The following is a 24,605-nucleotide window of genomic DNA, read 5'->3' on the forward strand; positions in this document are numbered from 1 at the left end:
CATTGTAATGGGAAAAACCACAAGGTGGAATTCTCCCTTTCCCCTCCACAACTTTTAAAGATACAGAAGACCTTTTGGTTGCCAGGCCCGGTCTCCAAGAGGTCTTCTGTATCTTTAAAAGTTGTGCAGGGGGAAGAGAGAATCCCCCTTGTGGTTTTTCCCATTACAGGGTTGCAAGAACACCTGCACTTGGCTGACTTTCTCTTCTCTTAAAGATACAGGATCAGTCTCAGGCCAGGAACCTGGTAACCCTAGTGTGTGAAGAGGGTCTAGGTCCACTGATTTCAATGGAACTTACCTCCAGTACAAAGAAAAGTATTGCAGCTATTGGATATGATCACAAATAAGTTCATATTTCACAGGGCACTATACATATCACAAGTCTGCTCAGATAATTTTATGATAGCTGTGTAAGTCAGCATGAAGATCCAGTCCCAAGTGAAGAAACAGCAACATCTCCTCCTGTCCACATCCCTGACTCACAGTTCTACTTACTCAGAGGATAGATGATGTTTATCTGAATGCATCACATCTAACAGCATTCTAAGTAACTGGTTTCGTAGGCAAATCATTTTCCCAGATGTTTGGCTTAAGCCTAAAAATCAGAAGACAGAAAGAGATGTGCATGAAGTTCTGCACTGATAAACAAACTTGTTTAATATTATTTGTCTTCTGGTGCATGAATGATGGTGAAGCAAAAGTGAATCAGTTTCAAAAGGTTCACAAGAGCTGGGAACTAAAAATACTTCAAATATGCTTATCAAACTTGCAGATGATACAAAATTGGGGGGCACAGCTAATACAGTGGAAGACAGAAACAAAATTCAAAGGGACCTTGATAGGCTGGAGCATTGGGCTGAAAACAACAGAATGAAATTCAACAGAGAGAAATGCAAAGTTCTACACCTAGGAAAAAGAAACCAAATGCACAGTTATAAGATGGGGGATACTTGGATCAGCAATATGACATGTGAGAAGGATCTGCTTCCTGACTCCTAACAGAGCAGAGCAGAGGGAGCTGTCTCAGTTGGTCTACAGGTGAGGACATATAAGCAAGCCAGCTTTCAGAGAAAGAGCAAACAGAGCCAGCAAACAGAGAGAGCAAACAGGAGTTTGATGAAGGAGCTGTAGCGAGGAAGGGAAAAAGGCCAAGAGGGCCCTGAACCCGTGTGCTCTAAGTTGTGTGCTCTGAAGGGCTCCATAGCAGCTTGATTGGAAGGGGTGTGGCCTGATAGCTATTGGCCAAAGGGTGTGGCCTGAGAAATGCTGAGGGCAACAAGCAGCAGCTATGTGTGCTGGGACTTTCATTTTACTTCCTGACTTCTAACAGAGCAGAGCAGAGGAAGCTGTCTCATTTGGTCTACAGGTGAGGAGATATAAGCAAACCAGCTTTCAGAGTCTAAGAGCTAACAGGGACAGCAAACAGGAGATTGACAAAGGAGTTTGACAGAGGAGGTCAAGGGGAGGTCCCTAAAAAATTAAATTACTAATTCTCCTTGTATAGCACACCACATACCAGTGAGAATCTCAAGTTTACCGTGAAGAACAAAGCACAGGCCACTCCAAAACAAGTAGATAGAAAGAAACATAAGGTAGAAGAGAGTATGAATGGGAAGGATACCCCAGCGGTTATGACCTGCAAGGTGTGTGCCATGTTTGTTTTCTTGCCTGATGAAGTAGCAGTTATGGGAACTCTGAGGGAAAGTGACTACAACATACTTGAATTCTTGATTTTAACAGAAGCAAAAGCTGACAGTAGCCATACATGCACCCTGTACTTCAGGAAAGCTGATTTCAATAAACTCACAACAATTGTAAGTACTGTTCCATGGCAAGCGACCCTAATGAGAAAAGGAGCCCAAGATGGGTGGGAATTTCTAAAGAAGGAAATTCTAAAAGCGGAATGGCAAGCAATTCCAACAAGGAAAAAAGGGGGGAAACAGCAGAAGAAGCCAATGTGGCTTCACAGAAAGCTTAGAGATGACCTGAAAACAAAAAAGGACACATACAGGAAGTGGAAAGAAGGTCAGGCCACAAAGGAAGAGTACAGGCAGGTATCACGGAATTGCAGGGATGGTGTCAGGAAGGCTAAAGCAGAGAATAAGCTGAAGCAAGGGATGCCAAAAGCAACAAAAAAAGCTTTCTTCAGGTATGTCCATAGTAAAAGACAGAGAAAAGAAATGGTGGCACAGCTACTCAATGAGGATGGCAAAATGATAACAGATGACAAAGAAAAGGCAGTATAGTTTCCAAATCGCATGAAGTATTAGTTCCCCTCTATTCATCACTGGTTACGCCTCATCTTGAGTATTGCATCCAGTTCTGGTCTGGGGACTGAGGGAACATATGATAGCACTCTTCAAGTACATGAAAGGTTGCCACACAGAGGAGGGCTACGATCTCTTCTTGATCATCCCAGAGTGCAGGACACGGAATAATGAGCTCAAGTTGCAGGAAGCCAGATTTCAACTGAACATCAGGAAAAACTTCCTGTTAGAACCATACAACAGTGGAACCAATTTCCTAGAGAGGTAGTGGGCTCTCCGACACTGGAGGCATTCAAGAGGCAGCTGGACAGCTATTTGTCGAGAATGCTTTGATTTGGATCCCTGCATTGAGCAGGGGGTTGGACTTGATGGCCTTGTAGGCCCCTTCCAACTCTACTATTCTATGATTCTTTTATCATTTTTTATTTCTTAAAGAGACACACCTTAAGGCAGCAACAGCAAACATGGTGTCCTCTAGATTCTGTTTGCCTTCAATTCCCATCAGCGCCAGTCAGCATAGCCAATGGACAGGATGATGGGGAATGTAGTCCAACATCTGGAGAGTGCCATGTTGGTTATCCTTGCTCTAAAGATTGGTCTCTAATTATCCTAATCCTATGGAAGCTGTTTGGAATAGTCTCGGTGCCACTTTCATAAAACCCAGTATGGAGTGTTTTGAAACCAGCAGTGGCAGGATTAGAAATGTTACCAATTTAGTGTTACAGAAAGAAATTCCCTTTTTACATACATATACAACACTACAACCGCCTTTCACACACATGGATAATTTACACATACATACACATTCATTGTCATGGAGTAGCAGGTTGCCATTAGAGGAAGCATTGCTCATTGGTAGAGTTAGAGCTTGGTAAAGAGAACAGCTTGTTTATTACATGAGAAACTAGGAGAGTTCAGGGGCTGTCCTTCACTAAACCCTAGAGAGGTCGTGGGCTCTCCGACACTGGAGGCATTCAAGAGGCAGCTGGACAGCCCTCTGTCAGGAAAGATTGATTTGGATCCCTGCATTGAGCAGGGGGTTGGACTTGATGGCCTTGTAGGCCCCTTCCAACTCTACTATTCTATGATTCTATGATTCTGTGAGACCCCACAATATAACAGCAGGGAGAACTCTGGAGCATAATATCCAAGGTTTTTGATGTCTATACATTAATGCACAGAGTATGGTGAAATATCATCATCATTTATTACCTGCCCTTTACCCAAAGGTACCAGGTCAGGTTACAACAATTTTAAAATACAACATTAAAACAATTAAATACAACTTAAAATCACAAAATAGGGTGGGGCCTAAAAATATACGTGTCAGGTGTCAAAGGCCAGGGTAAAGAGATTTGCCTAAAATTGTACAATGAAGTTGCCAGATGCTTTTTGGTAGGAGGGAGTTCCACACCTTAGGGCTACCACAATCAATGCCTTCTCCAAGGCAACCACCAGCCAAGCTTCTGAGGGGCCCGTCTGCTGATCTCAACATTGGTCTATAGGGAAGGAGGGGATCTTTCAGATAAGCAAAATGAACTCCTAGTACAGGAAGGTAAATATGAATTGATAGGTATAACTAGGTGGTATGACTCCCATGATTGTAATGTGGCACTTGAAGGATCTAACTTGTTCAAAACAAACAGATGCAACAGAAAGCGTAGGGGAGTAATATATCTAAAAAATGTGTACACCTGCACAAAAATTCAAGAAAAGGAATTAAGGTAGCCCTGTAGAAAGCATCTAGGTGAAAATAAATGGAGAAAGAAAAACTGGTTGGAGACTACTACATACCAAAGTGAGGATGTGCAGATGTTTCAAGAAAACAAGCAATAGTAATTGTGGACAGGTGCTTCCATGGTATTTGCTTGGAGACAAGAAATTGCCAACCAATTCCTGACATGCATTGATGACAGCTTCTTTTAGAAGTTGAAGGAAGGAACAAGGGGATCAGTTATTCTTGATTAGATCTTAACTAATAGGGAAGAGTGGTCAATGAAATTAAAGTAGCAGGAGAAATGTAAATAGTAGGAACTTGAGGAGAAGGAGTAATCATGGGATCCTGGAATTCATGATATGTAAAGCCAAAGATGAGTTCAGTCAGACATGTATCTTCGATCTCAGGAAAGCTGATTTTAATAAGCTCATACAAATACTAGGTAGGATGCCATGGCCAAATATACTAAAAGGAAAAGGAGCCCAAGTTGGTGGGAGTTCCTGACAGAGGATGATATTCAGAGGAGGGCAACAAAGATGATCATGGGACTGGAAACAAAGCCCTATGAGGAGAGACTGAAAGAACTGGGCATGTTTAGCCTTGAGAAGAGGAGGGGAGATATGATAGTTCTCTTCAAGTGCTTGAAAGGTTGTCACACAGAGGAGGGCCAGGATCTCAGCAGGGGAAAAGACACTGACTTGATTATCTGCTTTAATCTGCTCTGCAATGCACTTGACAAAGAATGTAAGGCAATAATCACAGAGTTCAGAATAAAGATTGATACCAATGGAGACCTGTGAATAAATAATGATTATAATATCAATAATTCTCTGCAAAGCAAAAAACAAAAAATCGGAGATCAGAAAAATGAAAAGGTATCGGAGGAAAAAGAAATTGGATCATTAACAATAGGTGGCCACACTTAAAAACGATACGTAAAAAAGAAGAGGATTCTATCCCTGCTGTAATGTAAACTGATGGTTTTTATTTATTATTATTATTATTTGTATCTTCAGCAATTTTGTTTGTTTTACTTTATTTTGTTGCTTTCTGTTTCTTTCCTTTTATTATTAAATTTGCAAATAAAAATTATTAGTAGTAATAGTACTACTAGTAGTAACAATAATGGTAAGCACTGCAGTTCAGGACATTCAATCCCCAGCATCTCCAGGTAGGGCTGGGAAAGATTTGCTGTTTGAAATCTGAAAGAGCCACTGCCAGTCTTGTAGACAATACTGAGCTAGATGGATCGTCCCCAGCAAATGCTCCATAATGCATTACATTACATTAACCTTCCACACTACCCTCAGTCTTAAGCATTTCAGCTTCATGCATTTTCAAAAGTCTCAGTGTTAAATACAAATGGGATATTTTTACTTTTCAAGCTGCAGTAATAACATCTAATTTGCATTAAAATGATTCTGTATAAACTACAGGTCATTTGGATTAGGGGAACTTCCCTGTGCTTCATCAGGAAAGTACTCAGATTGTGCCCACTCCTCTTTTCCACCAGCTTGTTGAGCTTCCCCAGTCTTGCCAAAAGTTCCTTGCAGTCTCAAAAATCACCATCAAGATGGCATTTGCTTAGCTATGATTACTGACCAAGACTTGAACAAAAAAATAGATGTAAATTAATAACATATATTCAGAATTGTGTAGAACTCATTTTTCCTTTTGAACCATAGGACAACTTTTCAGGAAAATAATACTAGATTAATAATAATACTAAATGTGAGCATTATGAGTTAATAAACCTGTAGCCCAAATTCAGTAACTATAAAATTTGGTGACTAGGCAAAATGTGAATGGACATACAAGCCTGAGGAAGTTTCAGAGCCTGAAGGAAAAAGAGAGTGGCACAATCCACATTTATTTTCAATACATTGGATCCAGACTTAATAATGCTTAGACAAGTCATGAGTAACTCATCCCATCGATTTCAGTGGACCTACTCTAAGAATGACTAAGTCTGGATCCAACCCAATAAGATGCCAAGGTCTAATCCACCCATCCCTGTTGTGGTAGCCTTTTCAATAGCTAAGCTGCACCACTCCAGCTGTGGAAGTTATTGCTGCTGCAATAAATACATTCAAAGCAGGAGACCATCTAGGGAGGCGATTGGACCCTTGGATGATAAGGGAGTCAAAGGTGTACTAAAGAACGATAAGGAGATTGCAGAGAAGCTAAATGAATTCTTTGCATCTGACTTCACAGTGGAAGATATAGGGCAGATCCCTGAACCTGAACTAACATTTGCAGGAAGGGATTCTGAGGAACTGAGACAAATAGTGGTAACGAGAAAGGAAGTTCTAGGCTTAATGGGCAATATAAAAACTGACAAATCACCGGGCCCGGATGGCATCCACCCGAGAGTTCTCAAAGAACTCAAAGGTGAAATTGCTGATCTGCTAACTAAAATATGTAACTTGTCCCTCGGGTCCTCCTCCGTGCCTGAGGACTGGAAAGTGGCAAATGTAACGCCAATCTTCAAAAAGGGATCCAGAGGGGATCCTGGAAATTACAGGCCAGTTAGCTTAACTTCTGTCCCTGGAAAACTGGTAGAAAGTATTATTAAAGCTAGATTAACTAAGCACATAGAAGAACAAGCCTTGCTGAAGCAGAGCCAGCATGGCTTCTGCAAGGGAAAGTCCTGTCTCAGTAACCTATTAGAATTCTTTGAGAGTGTCAACAAGCATATAGATAGAGGTGATCCAGTGGACATAGTGTACTTAGACTTTCAAAAAGCGTTTGACAAGGTACCTCACCAAAGACTTCTGAGGAAGCTTAGCAGTCATGGAATAAGAGGAGAGGTCCTCTTGTGGATAAGGAATTGGTTAAGAAGCAGAAAGCAGAGAGTAGGAATCAACGGACGGTTCTCCCAATGGAGGGCTGTAGAAAGTGGAGTCCCTCAAGGATCGGTATTGGGACCTGTACTTTTCAACTTGTTCATTAATGACCTAGAATTAGGAGTGAGCAGTGAAGTGGCCAAGTTTGCTGACGACACTAAATTGTTCAGGGTTGTTAAAACAAAAAGGGATTGTGAAGAGCTCCAAAAAGATCTCTCCAAACTGAGTGAATGGGCGGAAAAATGGCAAATGCAATTCAATATAAACAAGTGTAAAATTATGCATATTGGAGCAAAAAATCTGAATTTCACATATACGCTCATGGGGTCTGAACTGGCGGTGACCGACCAGGAGAGAGACCTCGGGGTTGTAGTGGACAGCACGATGAAAATGTCAACCCAGTGTGCGGCAGCTGTGAAAAAGGCAAATTCCATGCTAGCGATAATTAGGAAAGGTATTGAAAATAAAACAGCCGATATCATAATGCCGTTGTATAAATCTATGGTGCGGCCGCATTTGGAATACTGTGTACAGTTCTGGTCGCCTCATCTTAAAAAGGATATTATAGAGTTGGAAAAGGTTCAGAAGAGGGCAACCAGAATGATCAAGGGGATGGAGCGACTCCCTTACGAGGAAAGGTTGCAGCATTTGGGGCTTTTTAGTTTAGAGAAAAGGCGGGTCAGAGGAGACATGATAGAAGTGTATAAAATTATGCATGGCATTGAGAAAGTGGATAGAGTTCTCTCACAATACTAGAACTCGTGGACATTCAAAGAAGCTGAATGTTGGAAGATTCAGGACAGACAAAAGGAAGCACTTCTTTACTCAGCGCATAGTTAAACTATGGAATTTGCTCCCACAAGATGCAGTAATGGCCACCAGCTTGGATGGCTTTAAAAGAAGATTAGACAAATTCATGGAGGACAGGGCTATCAATGGCTACTAGCCGTGATGGCTGTGCTCTGCCACCCTAGTCAGAGGCAGCATGCTTCTGAAAACCAGTTGCCGGAAGCCTCAGGAGGGGAGAGTGTTCTTGCACTCGGGTCCTGCTTGCGGGCTTCCCCCAGGCACCTGGTTGGCTACTGTGAGAACAGGATGCTGGACTAGATGGGCCACTGGCCTGATCCAGCAGGCTTTTCTTATGTTCTTATGTTCACTATTTGGGTTTGTCAGTTGCCCAACAGCTTTTCCCATGAAAACACAATCTCTTGAAAAGTCAACACAGTGATACTCCTTACCATCTCCAAGTGATTCTGGGGCACCATCCAGGCAGGTTTGTCTTTCATCCACAGAGGAAGGGTATAAAGTGTAAACCAAGAACAAGCCAATCCTTTGAAAGACAGAAAGAAATTTTCAGTAGTGTTACTAGTTTTTCATGACAATACTAAGATCTCTCTTAAGGTGAGTTCAGAACACTATTCTAATTGGATGTAAATAGGTGATGTTGTTCACCACAGAGACCTTTAATATGGTACTCACTTTATTTTCTAGCATCAGGTTTTATATTATTCACTTTCTGGAAAGTCATAGAATTGTGATGGAATAAAGATTAACAGTTTAAAATGAGAGCAGGGGTGCATGCTGGCAATGCTAAGGACAACAGCAGCTGCTAACTATTGAAAAATTATTAACTAAAATAAGAATATACTGTATATTTTTATGGCCACTTATTTTTATGGTCAACCATACATCGTATATATGTTGTAGGCGTTAAACTGAATTGTCCATTACATGATGTAAACCATCTAGTGTAATGACATTTTTTGTTCAGTTAACTGGACATCCTTTTCCTGAATAAGAGACCATGCTTCTCCACTTAATTTGACTCAAGTTACTTTACTAAATGAGTATATAATTAGTTGAATAAAGAGATGGCACACAATGATTACAATGGCTGGCTTGGTGGTTCTCAAGCACATGAAAAAACCTCCTTGATACAAAAGGCAAGAATCTAATGGACATGAGAGTTCTGACAATTAGTCCCCCATATGTATAGTACATGGTTTGATGACAGTCCCTGGCACCTCCAGAATGATAAAGGTAGTTAAGTGCTGGGAAAGACTCCAAGTCAGAGTCCTGGGCTAGATGGACCAATATTTTGACTTAGTACATGGCAGCTTGACGTTACTGGGGAGGGCAGACTGCCCTGTGAAAGAGTACATGATTTACAGGTTTCAGATTCAGTCTCCAGTCAAGGATCTCAGGTTTCAGGGCAAAGAAAGACTTACCCTGAGACCCTGGAGAACTATTGCCAAGTCAGAGTAGACCATGCTGGACTACATAAGACACTGTCATAAATTCACATTAGTACTGAGCCTAAATATCACTTTTGAGCTATTTCAGTGCTAATTTGGAAAGCCCTGAGAAATAACAGACACACACACATTTACTTTGAAAGTACCTTTGTTTTATTTCTTCTTTGGCCATTTGCAGCCATAGAAGAAGCAAGGCACTGGAAGCAAGTGGGCGGCTGACATTTCCCAGCCTTCTTAGTAGGGTTGCCAGGTTCATGGCCTGAGACTGATCCTGTATCTTTAGAAGGAGAGAAAGTCAGTCAAGTGCAGGTGTTCTTGCAACACTGTAATGAGAAAACCCAAAGGGTGGGATTCTCCCTTCCCCCTGCACAACTTTTAAAGATACAGAAGACCTCTTGGTTGCCAGGCCCAGCCTCCAAGAGGTCTTGTGTATCTTTCACAGTTGTGCAGGGGGAAGGGAGAATTCCACCTTGTGGTTTTTCCCATTACAGGGTTGCAAGAACACCTGCACTTGGCTGACTTTCTCTTCTCCTAAAGATACAGGATCAGTCTCAGGCCCTGAACCTGGCAACCTTAGTTGTGATATGTGTCTTGGTTGCTCAGCCCTTGGAGCTTATCTGTTACTACAGTGGGGTTTCTGGTAACTGAAGGGATGTAAGCCGTGCTGTATCTGTCTGTTTCTTTCTGTTTTGTTTGTGTTGTTAAAATCTTGCCTCTCCCTTTAAATAAAATCTGGGAAAAGAATCGACCCAGTGTACTTCATTGCTTTGTTAAAATCCTACAAGAACCTCTGCCCCCTGGCAGAATGTATTAGTGTAATTGGCAGGATTTGAAGAGACAAGGGAAAGAAGGCAAGTCGTGAGGTGAGCCAGACCCACATCCCTGGGTGGGCACCTGTGGCAGCATGGATGCCTGTGACTTGCATTTTGTATCGGCTAAGTCCCATGATGTTGTGGGATATCAAGCTAGACTTATGGGAGACCAGTCCAGCTGGAGTGGCAGGTTGACTAACTATGCTTGGAGAGCCTGAAGTGGGGTAGAAGGTGGCAGAAGGCAGTGCAGGGCCTGGGGTAGGTCCTATTAACTGTACTCTGCAGAGTCTAGGAGAAGTTGGAAGCAGCTCAGGAGTAAATACAAAAGAAGATTGATCGGGTAAATGCTCCTGAACAGTAGAAATACAAGCTGCTTAGCAAGGAGTGCGTAGAAAAGCGGGAGCAAGGTGTTAACATCCAGGGCAAGAGCTACCCTTGTATCCTGCTACCACATTCATTGGGAGCATGGGCTGCAGCAACAGCAGCAAAGTATTCTGAACCCCATCCACCTCAGAACACAGGTGTGCACACAGCAGGGGGATGGTGAACTGAGGGGTAGAAAAACGTGTACCCATCACTCAATAGAAGGGAAGAGGAGACCCCACAAGCCTCTCCCGTAAGTGCTAACAGTAGAAAGCGGGCTGCACATGCCTCCTTTCTGCATACCAGCCAGTTGGGACCCTTGTTGAGCATGAGAAAGGGAAAATAACCCAATTAAATGCTGGGACACAAAACAAGGTTGCAGCTGAAAAGGGACTGAAGCAGCAGCAAAACACTGAAGCTGCCAAATAGGCAATGGCAGAGGTTACCCTGTCAGGTCTTATTAATCGGGGAAAGCCTGTTGAAGTAAAGGAGGAGGTGGACCCCTGCCTTTATGAACCCTCAGTGCCAGTGATTCAATCTATGCCGCTATATGTGGAATTGGTGCTGGGTCACATGAAACATGCCTGGTTCACTGTGGGGTTACTAAACATCAAGAGGGGATGAAGACAAAGTTGTACTCCAAAATCCAGGCCCTAATCTGGCAGAATTATGCCAGACACACTAATTGGGCATTAAGGAAGCAGTCGAGTATACCAAGGGGTGGAATTGTATTGACATATCTGGAAGATGGGTCTGTGTTTTGATGAAATTTAGTTATTGGTACACCACACTTGCAGCTTGCATGCCTTGGGATCCTTTTAGGCTAAAGGCATATAACTGGCTAATGTGTAAAACACTTGCCATTGTGTAAAAATATTCTCTTAACTAGTATGGAGATGGTACCACCAGGAACAGCATAGGAATGCTGACTGTTTGCCTGTTTCACAGAGATAAATTCACCATAATCCCACAGTGTACAGTTGGTATTGGTATAGGGAGGGATAACTGGTCAATTATCTTGGCTATTTGCCACAAAATAAGTTTTGACCTTGTAAAAGCATATACATTGGTGTTTGCAACAATGTTTAACCCAAATAGCAGGTTCAATCAATAAACTGATTAAAGATGGTCAGCTGCATCTGTGAGAACCCTACCAAGATACAGGTGTGACTATCAGATGATGTCAGCAGATTGTATTGAGACCAATGGTGGGCAAGTAATACCAAAAACCCCAGGGAGATCAGTCATATGAACTGCTCGGTGGACATGGATGGTGATATGTGCCATGGCTGCCCAGCCCTTGGAGCCCATCTATTACTGTAATGGGGTTCCTAGTAACTGAAGGGATGTAATTTGCATTGTACCTGCCTGCTCCTTTCTGTTTTGTCTATACTGTTAAAATCTTGTCTCTCCCTCTAAATAAAACCTAGGAATGGATTCAATCTGGTGTGCTTCACTGCCTTATTAGAATCCTAAAATATCTCTGCCCCCCGGCCAAACACTCATCCATATGGTCATGTATAATTGCTAAACCCCCACATTTTCCTTATTCTGTTTTGTCTCGTGGTAGTCCAAACTTGAACTTCATACTCAGATTAAATTTTTGTTCCATCCATACTTGCAGGCATGTCCTTTTTTGTTTACTTTGCTCTTTTCCCTCCCTCTTTCCCCGCCCTCGTTCCTTTCATGAGTCCACAAAGTGTGCTTGGCTTGTTTACAACCCCACTCCCAGCCCAGAGATGGCCATCACACACATCAGCAAAATGGGGGGGGGGGATGAGAGAAGCCAGCCCGAGATACTGCTTTTTCCTCATCATGTGTTGCTTGGCACAGGTAATGGAGGGGGTAAGGGGAGCCAATGGGAACCCAACAGAAGCAGGCGGCATGGAAAGAAATGGAGTTAGATCCACCCACATGGGAAACAGTGGGTCAAAACAACTGGGTTTCCTCCTTAGCAATGGGTTGTAATAGCTCTTTCTCTCTTTTTTGGACTATACCTTGTATGAGAAAAACCAAATTTAGGAACAGGAAAGCATGGGAAGATAGTAGGGTTGCCAGGTTCCTGGCCTGAGACTGATCCTGTATCTTTAGGAGAAGAGAAAGTCAGCCAAGTGCAGGTGTTCTTGCAACATTGTAATGGGAAAAACCACAAGGTGGAATTCTCCCCCCCCCTGCACAACTTTCTCTTCTCCTAAAGATACAGGATCAGACTCAGGCCAGGAACCTGGCAACCCATAGTAATTGGAGGAGAATGTCAAAAGGATAGGGGTGAATTAATGGAGATACAAAGGGCTTACATTATAAACAGAAGTATGGATGAACCCAGGGAGTGTCCCTACGTTCTCATGCTGAGATGTGAACTGCATATGTAACCCACTTTAACAAGGCTGCACATGCTCACTGGGAGAGTTGAGGCAGGGAGTGGCCACCATGATGGGCAGCTAGCTTATCTTATTTTAGAACATTTGGGATTATGCCTGTTGTCTCTCTTCTGTAGGCCCTGAACACTTGGAAACAGGTTGGTGGTGAAGTTTATTTTAAATATGAAAATGAAATGAACTGCCTTCAAGTAGATTCTGACTTATGGCAACCCTATGAATAGGGTTTTCAGGGTAAGCGGTATTCAGAGGTGGTTTACCATGGCCTTCCTCTTATTTTAAATATACTGTGTATATATTTATAATATTTGTGAAGTTCCTTAAGATTATATCTCTGTCTATGTTTTGTATGTTATAAGGGGCTGTAATTATTTTTCTGGTACCAGTTTGAAGAAGATATTGGTAGAAGCTGCAGTGGAAAAGAAGAAACATTTTTTCCCCTGTGGCTATCAGCTAGATCCAGTGTGGCAGATATTGTGTGCTAAGACCTTTGGGGGGACTGTGTTCGTGTCTTTACTGTTTTCTTTCAGTTTTGTGACAGTGATGTAAATTAGGCTATATATGAAAAAAAATTGTATATGTGATTTAGATAAAACACTGTTAATGGCTTATATGGCTTTAAGAATTATATGTTTGTCTCTATCACTGCCTTTGCTGTGAGTCCCTTTAGTAAAGATCTTTGGCATACAAAAGAACATTAAGAATCATATCCAAATTGTCACACATGCAGTGCAGAAAGATTAGGCAACCACTTCCTGTCTCCTTAGGAAATTGGGAGATGATGCCCAGTACCTTCTCTTGCTGTACTGCAAGCCACTAGAAGGGTACTGATTAGCTGCTGAGCCTACACAGGGACATTCACCCTTCTCTCAGCATAATGAGTGAACTTGGCAAAGTTCATAACCCCTCAAAAACTGGTGAAAGGCCTGGATGGAAAAAGGGTTGCAAAGTTAGAATAATGGTTTGGCTTAACCATTCATAGGACTGGTTCGTATAACTGGTTCCTGTTTATACACACTTTGGGTGAGATTAATGATAATACCAAAGGATGTCCTTGATACTGAAGTGGTTGCATAGCAAATGGGGCAATAATGCACAGATCCGGCTGATGCGAGAGTGAGTAATCTCAGGGTCACTGAAGAGAAGGAAGAGCTTAGGTACCATCTGCACCTGATGAGCAAGTTTCACATTCCAGCTCCCTTCTCTGCAACAAACAAAAGTATAATTAAAATTATTTTCTGGAAGAAGAAAGGAAAGAACCAAATCTGCATTTTCTGATAAAATGCTCTGCTTTTGGAGCTTTGACTTCTGATGTTACCTTGGCAACCCACCAAAAGACTGACAGACAAATCAAATAGTTTTCAGTGTCAGTGTTGTCATCATTTCCCCTCTTGCTCTCCCCCCCCCCCATTCCCACAGCACTCCTCTGATATTTTCCTAGACTTAAGAGTTCAAATCAAACAAAATTATTGATGTCTAGAGGCAAACAGTGGAAATAAATGCTTTTCTTAGAAAAGTCAGTAACAAACATTATCAGAATCCTGGAATACCTTTTTATAAAAAGGAAATAGAATTCACAGGCATCCAAAATGTTTTAAATTCACAAAGGAATTTATTATCGGTTATAAGGTAACCTTATCTCTATTAAGTGATCCTGATTATACCATTAAGGACATGGCTCACAGGGTTTGTTTAAGTGTGAAACAACAAATTATATTAAGCATACATTTTAAAATGTACCGTTAAGCTGCCACTTCTATTTTGAAGTTAGTCAGTCACGTGAGTCCTTGATTCCCATCATGATCACAACCCAGATCAGGGTTCCTCCTGCCCCAGCTGCTATTTGTCCTGACTAGGGTTTTCCCTCCCCCCTGCACAACTTTTAAAGATACAGAAGACCTCTTGGTTGCCAGGCCCAGCCTCCAAGAGGTCTTCTGTATCTTTAAAAGTTGTGCAGGGGGAAGGGAGAATTCCACCTTGTGGTTTTTCCTATTACAGTGTTGGATGAACACCTGCACTTGGCTGACCTTCTCTTCTCCTAAAGATACAGGATCAGTCTCAGGCCAGGAATCTGGCAAGTCTAGTCCTGACTGTGCTTTTGGCAGGAAATAGCACTATTAGGAGACAAATAGCAGTTGGGTGAGTAAGATTTGGTGAGAAACCAGCATGGGACCATAGTCCAAATTGGGACCCTGCACAACTGCTTTTCTTTCAAACTAAAAGTTGTTAGCTTTTTAAAAAAGTTCATTTAATTTAATGGGTAGTTTGGCACTTAGGTTCACCTAGCCTAACATTCTTTGCAAAAATCCCAGCAACTAACACGAGCTGAATGTCCTTTTGGCCATCCTTGTTCCAAAAGCTGAAGCATAAACAGAATTCCAAGCCTCCCCCTTTACTCCATGAACAGTAAATCTGAGTGGTGGAACTGTACATGATTGGACATCTGTGACTACTGAATTCGAACAAATGCTGTGGTCACATCTTTAATCCCACAAAATGTGAGGCATGTGTTTATCTCCTAAATCCAGACTCCTTGATGAGTTTTGCTCAAAAGACTAATATACCTTGAGGATTGTAGGATTTCTATTAGGTGTGCAAAGAGAGAAAGTTCCAGATTTTCAGGGGCATGGCACCAGAGCTGAAAGCCAAAAGGAAAGAATGCATTCAGAACTTTTGGGTGGTATGTTAGTTGCATAACCTAGAGACTCATCTTACATTAAAAACCTGTTTTACTACAACTGCATGTCTCTACTTACGCTTGAGCTTCTGTGGCAGAACTCTTTATTTATTTATTTATTCAATTTATATACCGCCCCATAGCCGAAGCTCTCTGGGCAGTTTACAACAGGTAAAAAAAATCTGACATACAATTAAAACCTCATATTAAGCAGTTTAAAAATAAGTTAAAATATCAAGAATTAAAACATAATTAAACACACACTAAAATGCATATTAAATACTACTAAAATGCTGAAAAATGTCATATCCTTTCAAAACGTAAGGAAAGGAGGCTTATTTCTGGAATGTGCCCCTTTTACTACTAAAAAGAGCTGACAAAAATTGAAAAATAGTATATAGAAAATAAATATTTTTTGCTATACAGAATGTTGAAGTAGAATTTTCTTTAACTGGTCACATTTTAAGCAGCTCATTCAGTGATTTGCAATCACAGATTAACAAAAGAGGGTATGCTTTTCCAATTGAGGAATATTAACTCAGACAAGTTTCTCTCTACTCTCTATCCCTTGTATATCTACAATTACAGAGATATTTGACAGGATTAGCTCAGGACGTAGACTGCTTTCTTTTGCAGGTAGGCCTGCCACATTTACTAGATATGAATTGAAAACCAGTGATTTCCTAAAAAATGACAGAGAATTTATAACCCTGTCGCATTGCCTGTATTTTATTATCTATGGTTTGCATATATTGCTGATGCAATGTACTTATTTTATTATTTTAACAGTTATTTTATTTTACAGTTCAGAAGCTTTTACCAACACATAAAGAAAACACCTTCCTTAAAGAGGATAAGAGGTACAGTATCTTAAGAAAGGGGGATTTTTTCCCCCTCAGGATAACTTAAGTATTAAATAGACATAATGATCTTGGAAAACCCAGTCTGATCTGGGAGGCATATTGTGTGGGTAGAACTGGGGAGATCAGATTGAATGAGTGTGAAGCACCACCACTTTTGCCAGAGCAGGAGGACTGGGGGGCACCAGATATCACTGATTTTTTTTTAACCAAACATTTTCCAGTTCAAGCCCAACATTTCATTCTTTACATGGAAGCTGTTATGTCATAAATAAAAAAACCCTGTTTTTAAAAATATTCTCAAGTGGGGCATTGCCTCTGCAACCTCTGACCCCACTCCAGCAGCTAAACATATAAAACTGAGCTCACATAACATTTTGACAAAATTAAGTTATGGTTTTGCTTTGCATTCGGGTTGTATACTCACTCTTATTTGGAGTCAGGAACAACCCCTCCCCCCAGATATTGTCAGCTTGGCTTGTGAACCTAGATGCATTTTACACCTCTGTTGCAAGTGGTATGTCCTATAGTCTCCTTTATACCAAAGGATCTCTGTTCCTTCCTACTCTCTGTTTGTGGCACACGGCTACGGTGTTACTTTAGTGGGTCAGTCTTAGATGGTTAGTGTCTTGTTTCTAGGTGGCATTTTTGTATGGAGGAGCATTGCATTATGTAAACCTTTACCTTTTGACCAAACCGTACAGATCTAATACCTCAGTGATGCTTCACTCAACGGAGCTCACAGGGAATTAGATTTCTTTGCATAAAGTGGGAGAATTGCTCCCAAAACAATGAAAGCAGTTTAGCATTTCTACCTCAAAACTGCAGACAATATGTTGGAATGCCTCCAAGTTGTTGACGGTTGGGGACTCCAAACTGGTCTCAGGAATGCCAGCGATGGAGAGGACAAGTTGTAAAATTCTGCTGTTTAACAAATGGATCTTTCTTTTCAACAGGTATGTCAGGAGCTACATGTGGATGGAGGAGAAATTCAGTTTGGTTGGCATTTTAATACAAACCTACCTTATTCACGTTTCCTGAAACAATATGTGAACCAAGACACAGTTATCATTTGAAAGTCATACTTCAAATTTTGTGATACAATTCTCAAACCAAAACCTTTATACAAGATTGAATATATATGGGGAAAGTGTATAAAATGCATACAGTACATCAGGGGAATGTGTGTATATGAATGCAGCATATTAGGGGCAATTGCTTGCAAAAATGTGTATACTGGGCAAAATTATACACAGAAAATATATTTGGAGAAAAGTGCACTAAAATGCTGACAATTTTTGTGAGAACTTTTTTATTACAAAATGATGCAGAAACGGAGGAAACTGAATTTAAGATTGAAAAATAAGAAACTGAGAGAAACTGAAATTGGCAAATGAGTCCATCCCTAGACCTGTGTTGGGTTAAAATGAATTAAAGATGAAATAAAGTTAATGCCGGTTTATTTCCCCCTAACCTGATCTCCCATCCCGGAAAGAACCTGGCTCAGGTTGCAAGCTGAATTCACACCTTTGCATGTTTATTGAGCTTTAGCAGAAATGTGTCAAAAGGATGAAAGCCTTTGCCCCACAAGAATGTGCTTTGTATGGTTTCTGTCTCCTGCCCTCTTTGTTTTGATGTTCTTAGTTGTTTTAAGAACTCTGGCACCACTTCTTATCTCAAGGTTGTAACAGTACGCAAGATTGATGTGCACAAGGGGTGACACGTCCCCGGCAAATTCCTTCCTCCCCTCTTTCCTGACCTATATGCCAATATGTAGTTCTTTATGTTTTATGGTGTTCATTCCCCTGACCTGTAACCTCTCTGTGAGGGTATATAATCTGACCCCACTCAATAAGGCATCTGGAAGGCATCTGCTGGCCAGGCTTGGGTCCCCTTTGCCAAAGGTACTTATGTTGTCTTATGTCCTGGGTCTCTGGCAACGGGTTCATGTAGACTCAGCTGCGCACTCTGCCCAGGGTGAAGTGAGGTGAGTAAGGTAAAAGGACGACTCAGAATTTTAGTTTTTACCTAACACATGTATAGGGACTTATTCACTCAGGACCCCCAGAAGCAGAACGGCGGACAAACACTGCTGCCCCAACTTTCTGTTTCCCACAGCCGTTACAAAATGAACCATCAAAACCCCGCTATTAAAGTTTACATTCTTATACCCTGCAAATATTAAATATACCTCAATTTTTTCTTTGATTTTAATCCCACAGCAATATGAAGGCTCAAGATAGTTAATGTCTACCTATTAGGATACAACTTTTTATGTAATTAGGATTGATCGGGTATGGCTTAACTTTAGTAAATCCTCCACCAGTGCAAAGAACTGGGCCTAAAGATTGCTGATGCATTTTACAGACAATTTCGGTGATAGTGTTTGACTTTTTCCATTCTTGCATTGAATTGATTCAGAAACAAGTCAAACTATTTTTGCCAACATTCAGAATACAGCTTCCATCATTCCCAAGCCAATCTGAATTTGGACCTTAATCTGGAGAGGAATTTGGGCTACTTCTAATGCTTTCCTATCCATTGAGGCCAACATTACAATCATCTGAAGTTCATATCCAGGCTCAAGTCTGGCAAGCTCTGTTAACATTTCTTGTGATAAAATAAGGATTTAAAACTCAAACTGCCAGTGAATACAAACAGAGAGGAGCTGCATAGTTGAACTATATTGAGAAAAACAACAAAGAATCTTGCAACACCTTACAAGCTAACAGAAAGTGGGGGGCAGCTGAGCCTGCCATTGCAGTTGTCTGCATGTCTGGGGTGATGGAGTCGGTGGCACCTCCTCAAGATCCTCCTCCTCTAGAGTAGATGTGCACAGCAGCAGTGCCTTGGGAGAAGAGGCGGTGGAGAGGAGGAGAAAGGATGGGCTCCTGATCAGCCGGCATTCTTTCTGTTGTAACTGGAGCTAAGAAGGAGGAGTTGCCACTGTTAAAAGAAATGAAGCCTACTGTCTCAGCACTTCCTGGTTACAAATTGCTAGGACCCTCCCCCAGGTCCCATTTTGTATCTTCGTCATGTTCTTCATCACTCCAGGACTGTTCCATGAGGCTCATGACATATCCCCCCTCCTGTGCCTCCCCCCAGTCTTGAAGTTTAGATTTATATGGGTAGTGTTCATGGAACTATGTCACCAAGTTCAAAGGGTGGAAATCAGAAGCTACTTCCCAGGATCTTTCAACTGGTCCAAAGCCTTTCCAATGGATCAGGTACTGCAGCTTCCCCTTGTAATGGCGTGAATCAAAAATTTGTTTCACCTCATATTCTTCTGTCTGTCAATTAGTATTGGTGTGGGAAGAGTTTCAGACTCCTGACAGGGGTGAGATCATTCCTCCAGAGCCAGCAATGAATGGTGGAATACTGGGTGAATCCGCATGGGGGCAGGCAAATGTAGTCAATAGGCCACTGGGTTGATCTTTGCCTCCACTTTGAAAGACCCACTGATCTTGCTTCTAACTTGTGGCTTGGGGTAGAGGTTGGCAGGTAATGCGTTCAGAACCATCCTCGATCTCCCACTTGGAACTGATTGCCAGTGTTGATCAGCTGCCCGCTTTTGTAGGCAGTTTTGGCTCTTTCCAACTGTTCCTGATATATTTGTTGCATAGCTTGTAACTTTTGAACACATTCAGTAGCTGCAGGGATGGCCAGCACAGAGGTGAGATTCTGAAAGGATTGTAGATGGTAGCTGTACTCGGCAAAGAAAGAAATCTGCTGAGGGGAAGAGTGCACTGAATTATTATAAGCAAATTATCCCTGGGGCAGCAAGGACATCCAGTTGTCCTGTTGGTAGTTGGCATAACAGCGGAGGTATTGCTCCAGAGTTGCATTAACTATTTCTGTTTGCCCATCTGTCTAAGGATAGTGGACCAAAGATAAAGTTCAATATCCAGCAACTGGAGTAAGACATACCAGCAATGGCTGGTAAATTGAGGGCCCCAATCTGAGACCATACTGTTGGAGAGCCTATGCAACTGGAAAATATGTTTAATAAACAAATGGGCCCCCTTTAGGATGCACACCTTAACATGGTGAGGGAGTTTGAGAGTGTTGAAGAAGCTGAGAGCAAAACTGTCAGGAGTTTAGACCAAGAGGCTAGACTCCTAGCAGGGGCACCCAAGGTAGAATGGTCAAAGCTGAGACACCAGACTGAGATGCATCCAGACTCAGAGGAAGGCAATGGTAAACCCCCTTTGAATACCTTTTACCATGAAAACCCTATGAATAGAGTATCCATAATGGAACACGAGATGGAAGATAAGACCCCCCCCAGGTCAGAAGGCACTCAAAGAACTACTGGGGAAGAACAAAGGTCAAGTGCGAGTAGCACTGTGAGTAATGATGCAGCTGGATCAAAGCCAAAAGGAAGCCCAGATGCTGATGCGCACAGATGCGAAAGGAGAGTCTGGAGTTGTACAACGCACACAATAGGAACATGGAATGTGAAAAGCATGAATCAGGGAAAGTTAGAAATTGTCAAGCAAGAAATGGAACGTATCAACATTACAATACTTGGCGTGAGTGAATTAAAATGGATGGGAATGGGACCGTTTCAATTAGGCAACTACAAAATATTTTATGCAGGAAATGAGAAAGAAGAAATGGGGTTGCTTTAATAGTGAGAAGTGATATAGCAAAAGCAATTAGGAGCTACAACGCAAGGTCTGAGTGAGTGATATCAATGAGATTAAACAGGAAACCTATTACCATAACCATCATCCAAGTCTATGCTCCAATGGCAAACGCAGAAGAAGAAGAACTGGAGAGATTATACACAGAAGTACAGGAGGAAATTGATCACACACCAAAACAAGATGTGCTGATAATCATGGGGGACTGGAATGCAAAGGTAGGAAACAGAGAAGAACTAGGAATTGTGGGAAAATGAGGATTAGGAGACAGAAATGAATCAGGAGAGAGACTTATTGAATTCTGTGAAGCCAATAATTTGTTTCTTGCAAACACATTTTTTGAGCAATGAAATAAAAGGAAGATGGAAGCAATACACTGAAGAACTCTATAAAAGAGATGCAAGGATGACTGATTCATTCATGGAGGAACAGTATGATGAAGAACCAGAAATTGTAGAATGTGAGATGAAAGGTGCTCATAAAATACTTGGAAGAAACAAATCACCAGGGACAGATAGCATACCATTAGAGTTGCTACAAGCTACTGAGACTGAAACTGTCCAAATTTTGACTAAAGTTTGTCAAGAAATATGGAAAACTAAACAATGGCCCAGAGACTGGAAGAGTTCAATATATATCCCTATTCCAAAGAAAGGGTATCCCAGGGAATGCAGTAATTATTGAACCATTGTCTTAATATCCCGTGCAAGTAAAGTAATGCTCAAGGTTCTATAACAAAGGCTCTTACCATATATGGAGCAAGAAATGCCAGACGTCCAAGCTGGATTTAGAAAGCGAAGAGGCACCAGAGATCATTTCGCAAACATACGTTAGATAATGGAACAGACCAAGGAATTTCAGAAGAAAACCACCCTGTGCTTTATAGATTACAGCAAAGCCTTTGACTGTGTAGATCATGAAAACCTATGGAATGCTTTAAAAGAAATGGGGGGTGCCACAACATCTGTTTGTCCTGATGTGCAGACTATACTCTGGACAAGAGGCTATTGTAAGGACAGAATATGGAGAAACCGATTGGTTCCCCATCAGAAAGGGTGTGAGACAGGGGTGTATTTTATCACCCTATTTGTTTATACGCAGAACAGATCATACGGAAAATGGGATTGGACCAAGATGAAGGAGGTGTGAAAATTGGAGGGAGAAATATCAATAATTTAAGATTCGCAGATGATACCATACTACTAGCAGAAAACAGTAACGATTTGAAATGAATGCTGATGGAAGTGAAAGAGGAAAGCACAAAAGCAGGACTACAGCTGAACGTCAAGAAGACTAAAGTAATGACAACAGAAGATTTATGTAACTTTAAAGTTGACAATGAGGACACTTGTCAAGGATTATCAATACTTTGGCACAGTCATTAGCCAAAATGGAGACAATAGTCAAGCAATCAAAAGGAGGCTAGGATTGGGCAGCTATGAGAGAACTAGAAAAGGTCCTCAAATGCAAAGATGTATCACTGAACACTAAAGTCAGGATCATTCAGATCATGGTACAGTAGGGCCCTGCTTTTCGGCGTTCTGCTTCTCGACGTTCTGCTAATATGACGGTTTTCAATTACAGTAGGGCCCCACTTATATGGCGCTTTTCGGTGTTTTTCGGCTGTTCGGTGCCATTTTATTATCAATGTTCCACTTTTTGGCGCTTTTCGCTTTTCGGCAGGGGTCTGGAACCTAACCCGCCGTATGAGTGGGGCCCTACTGTATTCCTGATCTCTATGTATGAATGTGAATGTTGGACAGTGAAAAAAGCAGATGAGAGAAAAATCAACTCATTTGAAATGTATTGGGAGAGAGCTTTGCAATTCCAACAAGGAAAAAAGGGGGGAAACAGCAGAAGAAGCCAATGTGGCTTCACAAAAAGCTTAGAGAGGACCTGAAAACAAAAAAGGACACATACAGGAAGTGGAAAGAAGGCCAGGCCATAAGGGAAGAGGAGAGACACGTAGCATGGAATTGCAGGGATGGCGTCAGGAAGGCTAAAGCTGAGAATGAGCTGACATTAGCGAGAGATGCTAAAATCAATAAAAAAGCTTTCTTCATGTATGTCCATAGTAAAACAGAGAGAAAAGAAATGGTGGTACAATTACTCAATGAGGATGGCAAAATGATAACAGATGACAAAGAAAAGTCAGAACTGCTCAATTCCTACTTTGGCTCACTCTTCTCCCAAAAAAGGGTCTGTGACCCTCCTGGGAAACATGAAGTAGAAGGGGCAGGATTGGAGCTTGAGATAGATAGACAAATGATCAAGGAATACCTAATCACTCTGAACAAGTTCAAATCGGCAGGGCCTGATAAACTGCATCCTAGAGCAATGGTTCCAACCTTTATGAGTATGGGACCCGTTTTATAAGCTTAAAACTTTGTGACCCCCTCCCCCCAGGGAGGCAGGCTGGCTGCCAGGAAGGAAGGGGAAAAGCAGCCTTTCCTTGCAGCCTTGCTTCTTTTTGCTTCACAAAAAAAGCCCTCTCCTCTCATTCTGAGTAAGGGTGTCATCAGCAGCGGCAGTGCCAGGAGATGGGAGTCAGTGACAGTATCCCCCTCTTCTTCCTGGTAGCTTCACCCTCAGCCTCCTTTGGCATATGCCATGTGTTCTATAGGCGGATGCCTGCCCTTGGTGTGCCTGAAAGACACTCTGGCACTTCAGCAAAAGTCCTCCCCTCTTGTTTGGGGCAAGGGGGAGGTATCATCTGCACCCGCAGAAGGAAGCAGAAAGTATCCAGTCAGGATCATTCAGACCATGATATTCCCGATCTCTATGTATGGATATGAAAGTTGGACAGTGAAAAAAGGGGATAAGAGAAAAATCAGCTCATTTGAAATGTGGTGTTGGAGGAGAGCTTTGCGCACACCATGGACTGTGAAAATAATAATTGGGGGTTAGAAAAAATTAAACCAGAACTATCACCAGAAGCTAAAATGATGAAACTGAGGTTATCATACTATGGACACATAATGAGAAGACATGATTCACTAGAAAAGATAGTAATGCTGGGAAAAACAGAAGGAAGTAGAAAAAGAGGAAGGCCAAACAAGAGATGGATTGATTCCATAAAGGAAGCCACAGACCTGAACTTACAAGATCTGAACAGGCTGGTTCATGACAGATGCTCTTGGAGGTCACTGATTCATAGGGTCGCCATCAGTTGTAATCGACTTTAAGGCACATAACAGCAAAAACAACAACATATAACCACTGCAGCATCTTCAACTTTCCAAAGCGACCAGCGGTAGGATTATCATATATATGATATGACCATATATGTACTCATATATATACATGTAGGTTTCTCGGTTTGTTTGTATATATATGCTTATTGTATTTTATGATATTTTATGTATTTTCAATTATTGTATTTTATGTATTTTAACCTACTGTTTTGTCTTGTGTTTATTCTGTATAATTTTATTATGTATGTGTGTGATTTTATTTTAAGCTGCCCTGAGTGCCCCATTGTGGGGTAAAAGGGCAGGGTAGAAATATTTTAAATAAATAAATAAAATATCATGATACCGCTTCAATACTTTGGCCTGAAGTTCTCCTGTGGGTATACACAAAGTTTCAGAGTGACAGAGTAGCTCTCCACATCTTGTGATGCCTGGCTCACTTTCCTGAGAGGGACCTTATCATTCTTGTACACATTCTTGAGTAATGCGGTCCCATTCCAAGGTAATTTGCAACTGTTCAATCCAGGTATCAGTACACGCAACTGCTGTGGTCTTGTCGAAGAGTATAATATGACGAAGAGAGGGTTCTTGCC

At 41.6% G+C, this 24,605-nt stretch overlaps 1 protein-coding gene across 4 annotated transcripts in view; it reads right to left on the minus strand.

The window, feature by feature from the left end:
- Positions 1 to 24,605, minus strand: part of WDFY4 (WDFY family member 4) — a 463,201-nt gene that overhangs the window by 272,144 nt on the left and 166,452 nt on the right. For all 4 annotated transcript variants that reach the window (XM_061634768.1, XM_061634767.1, XM_061634766.1 and 1 more), the window contains 5 exons: positions 16,991 to 17,143; positions 15,203 to 15,276; positions 13,681 to 13,842; positions 8,069 to 8,160; positions 496 to 595 (listed from right to left, as the gene is read on the minus strand). In XM_061634768.1, coding sequence (XP_061490752.1) covers positions 496 to 595; positions 8,069 to 8,160; positions 13,681 to 13,842; positions 15,203 to 15,276; positions 16,991 to 17,143 — 581 coding nt within the window. The remainder of the gene's footprint in view (positions 1 to 495; positions 596 to 8,068; positions 8,161 to 13,680; positions 13,843 to 15,202; positions 15,277 to 16,990; positions 17,144 to 24,605) is intronic.

The sequence above is a fragment of the Rhineura floridana genome, chromosome 7 (genome assembly GCF_030035675.1).
Source record: "Rhineura floridana isolate rRhiFlo1 chromosome 7, rRhiFlo1.hap2, whole genome shotgun sequence".
Taxonomy (NCBI): Eukaryota; Metazoa; Chordata; class Lepidosauria; order Squamata; family Rhineuridae; genus Rhineura; species Rhineura floridana.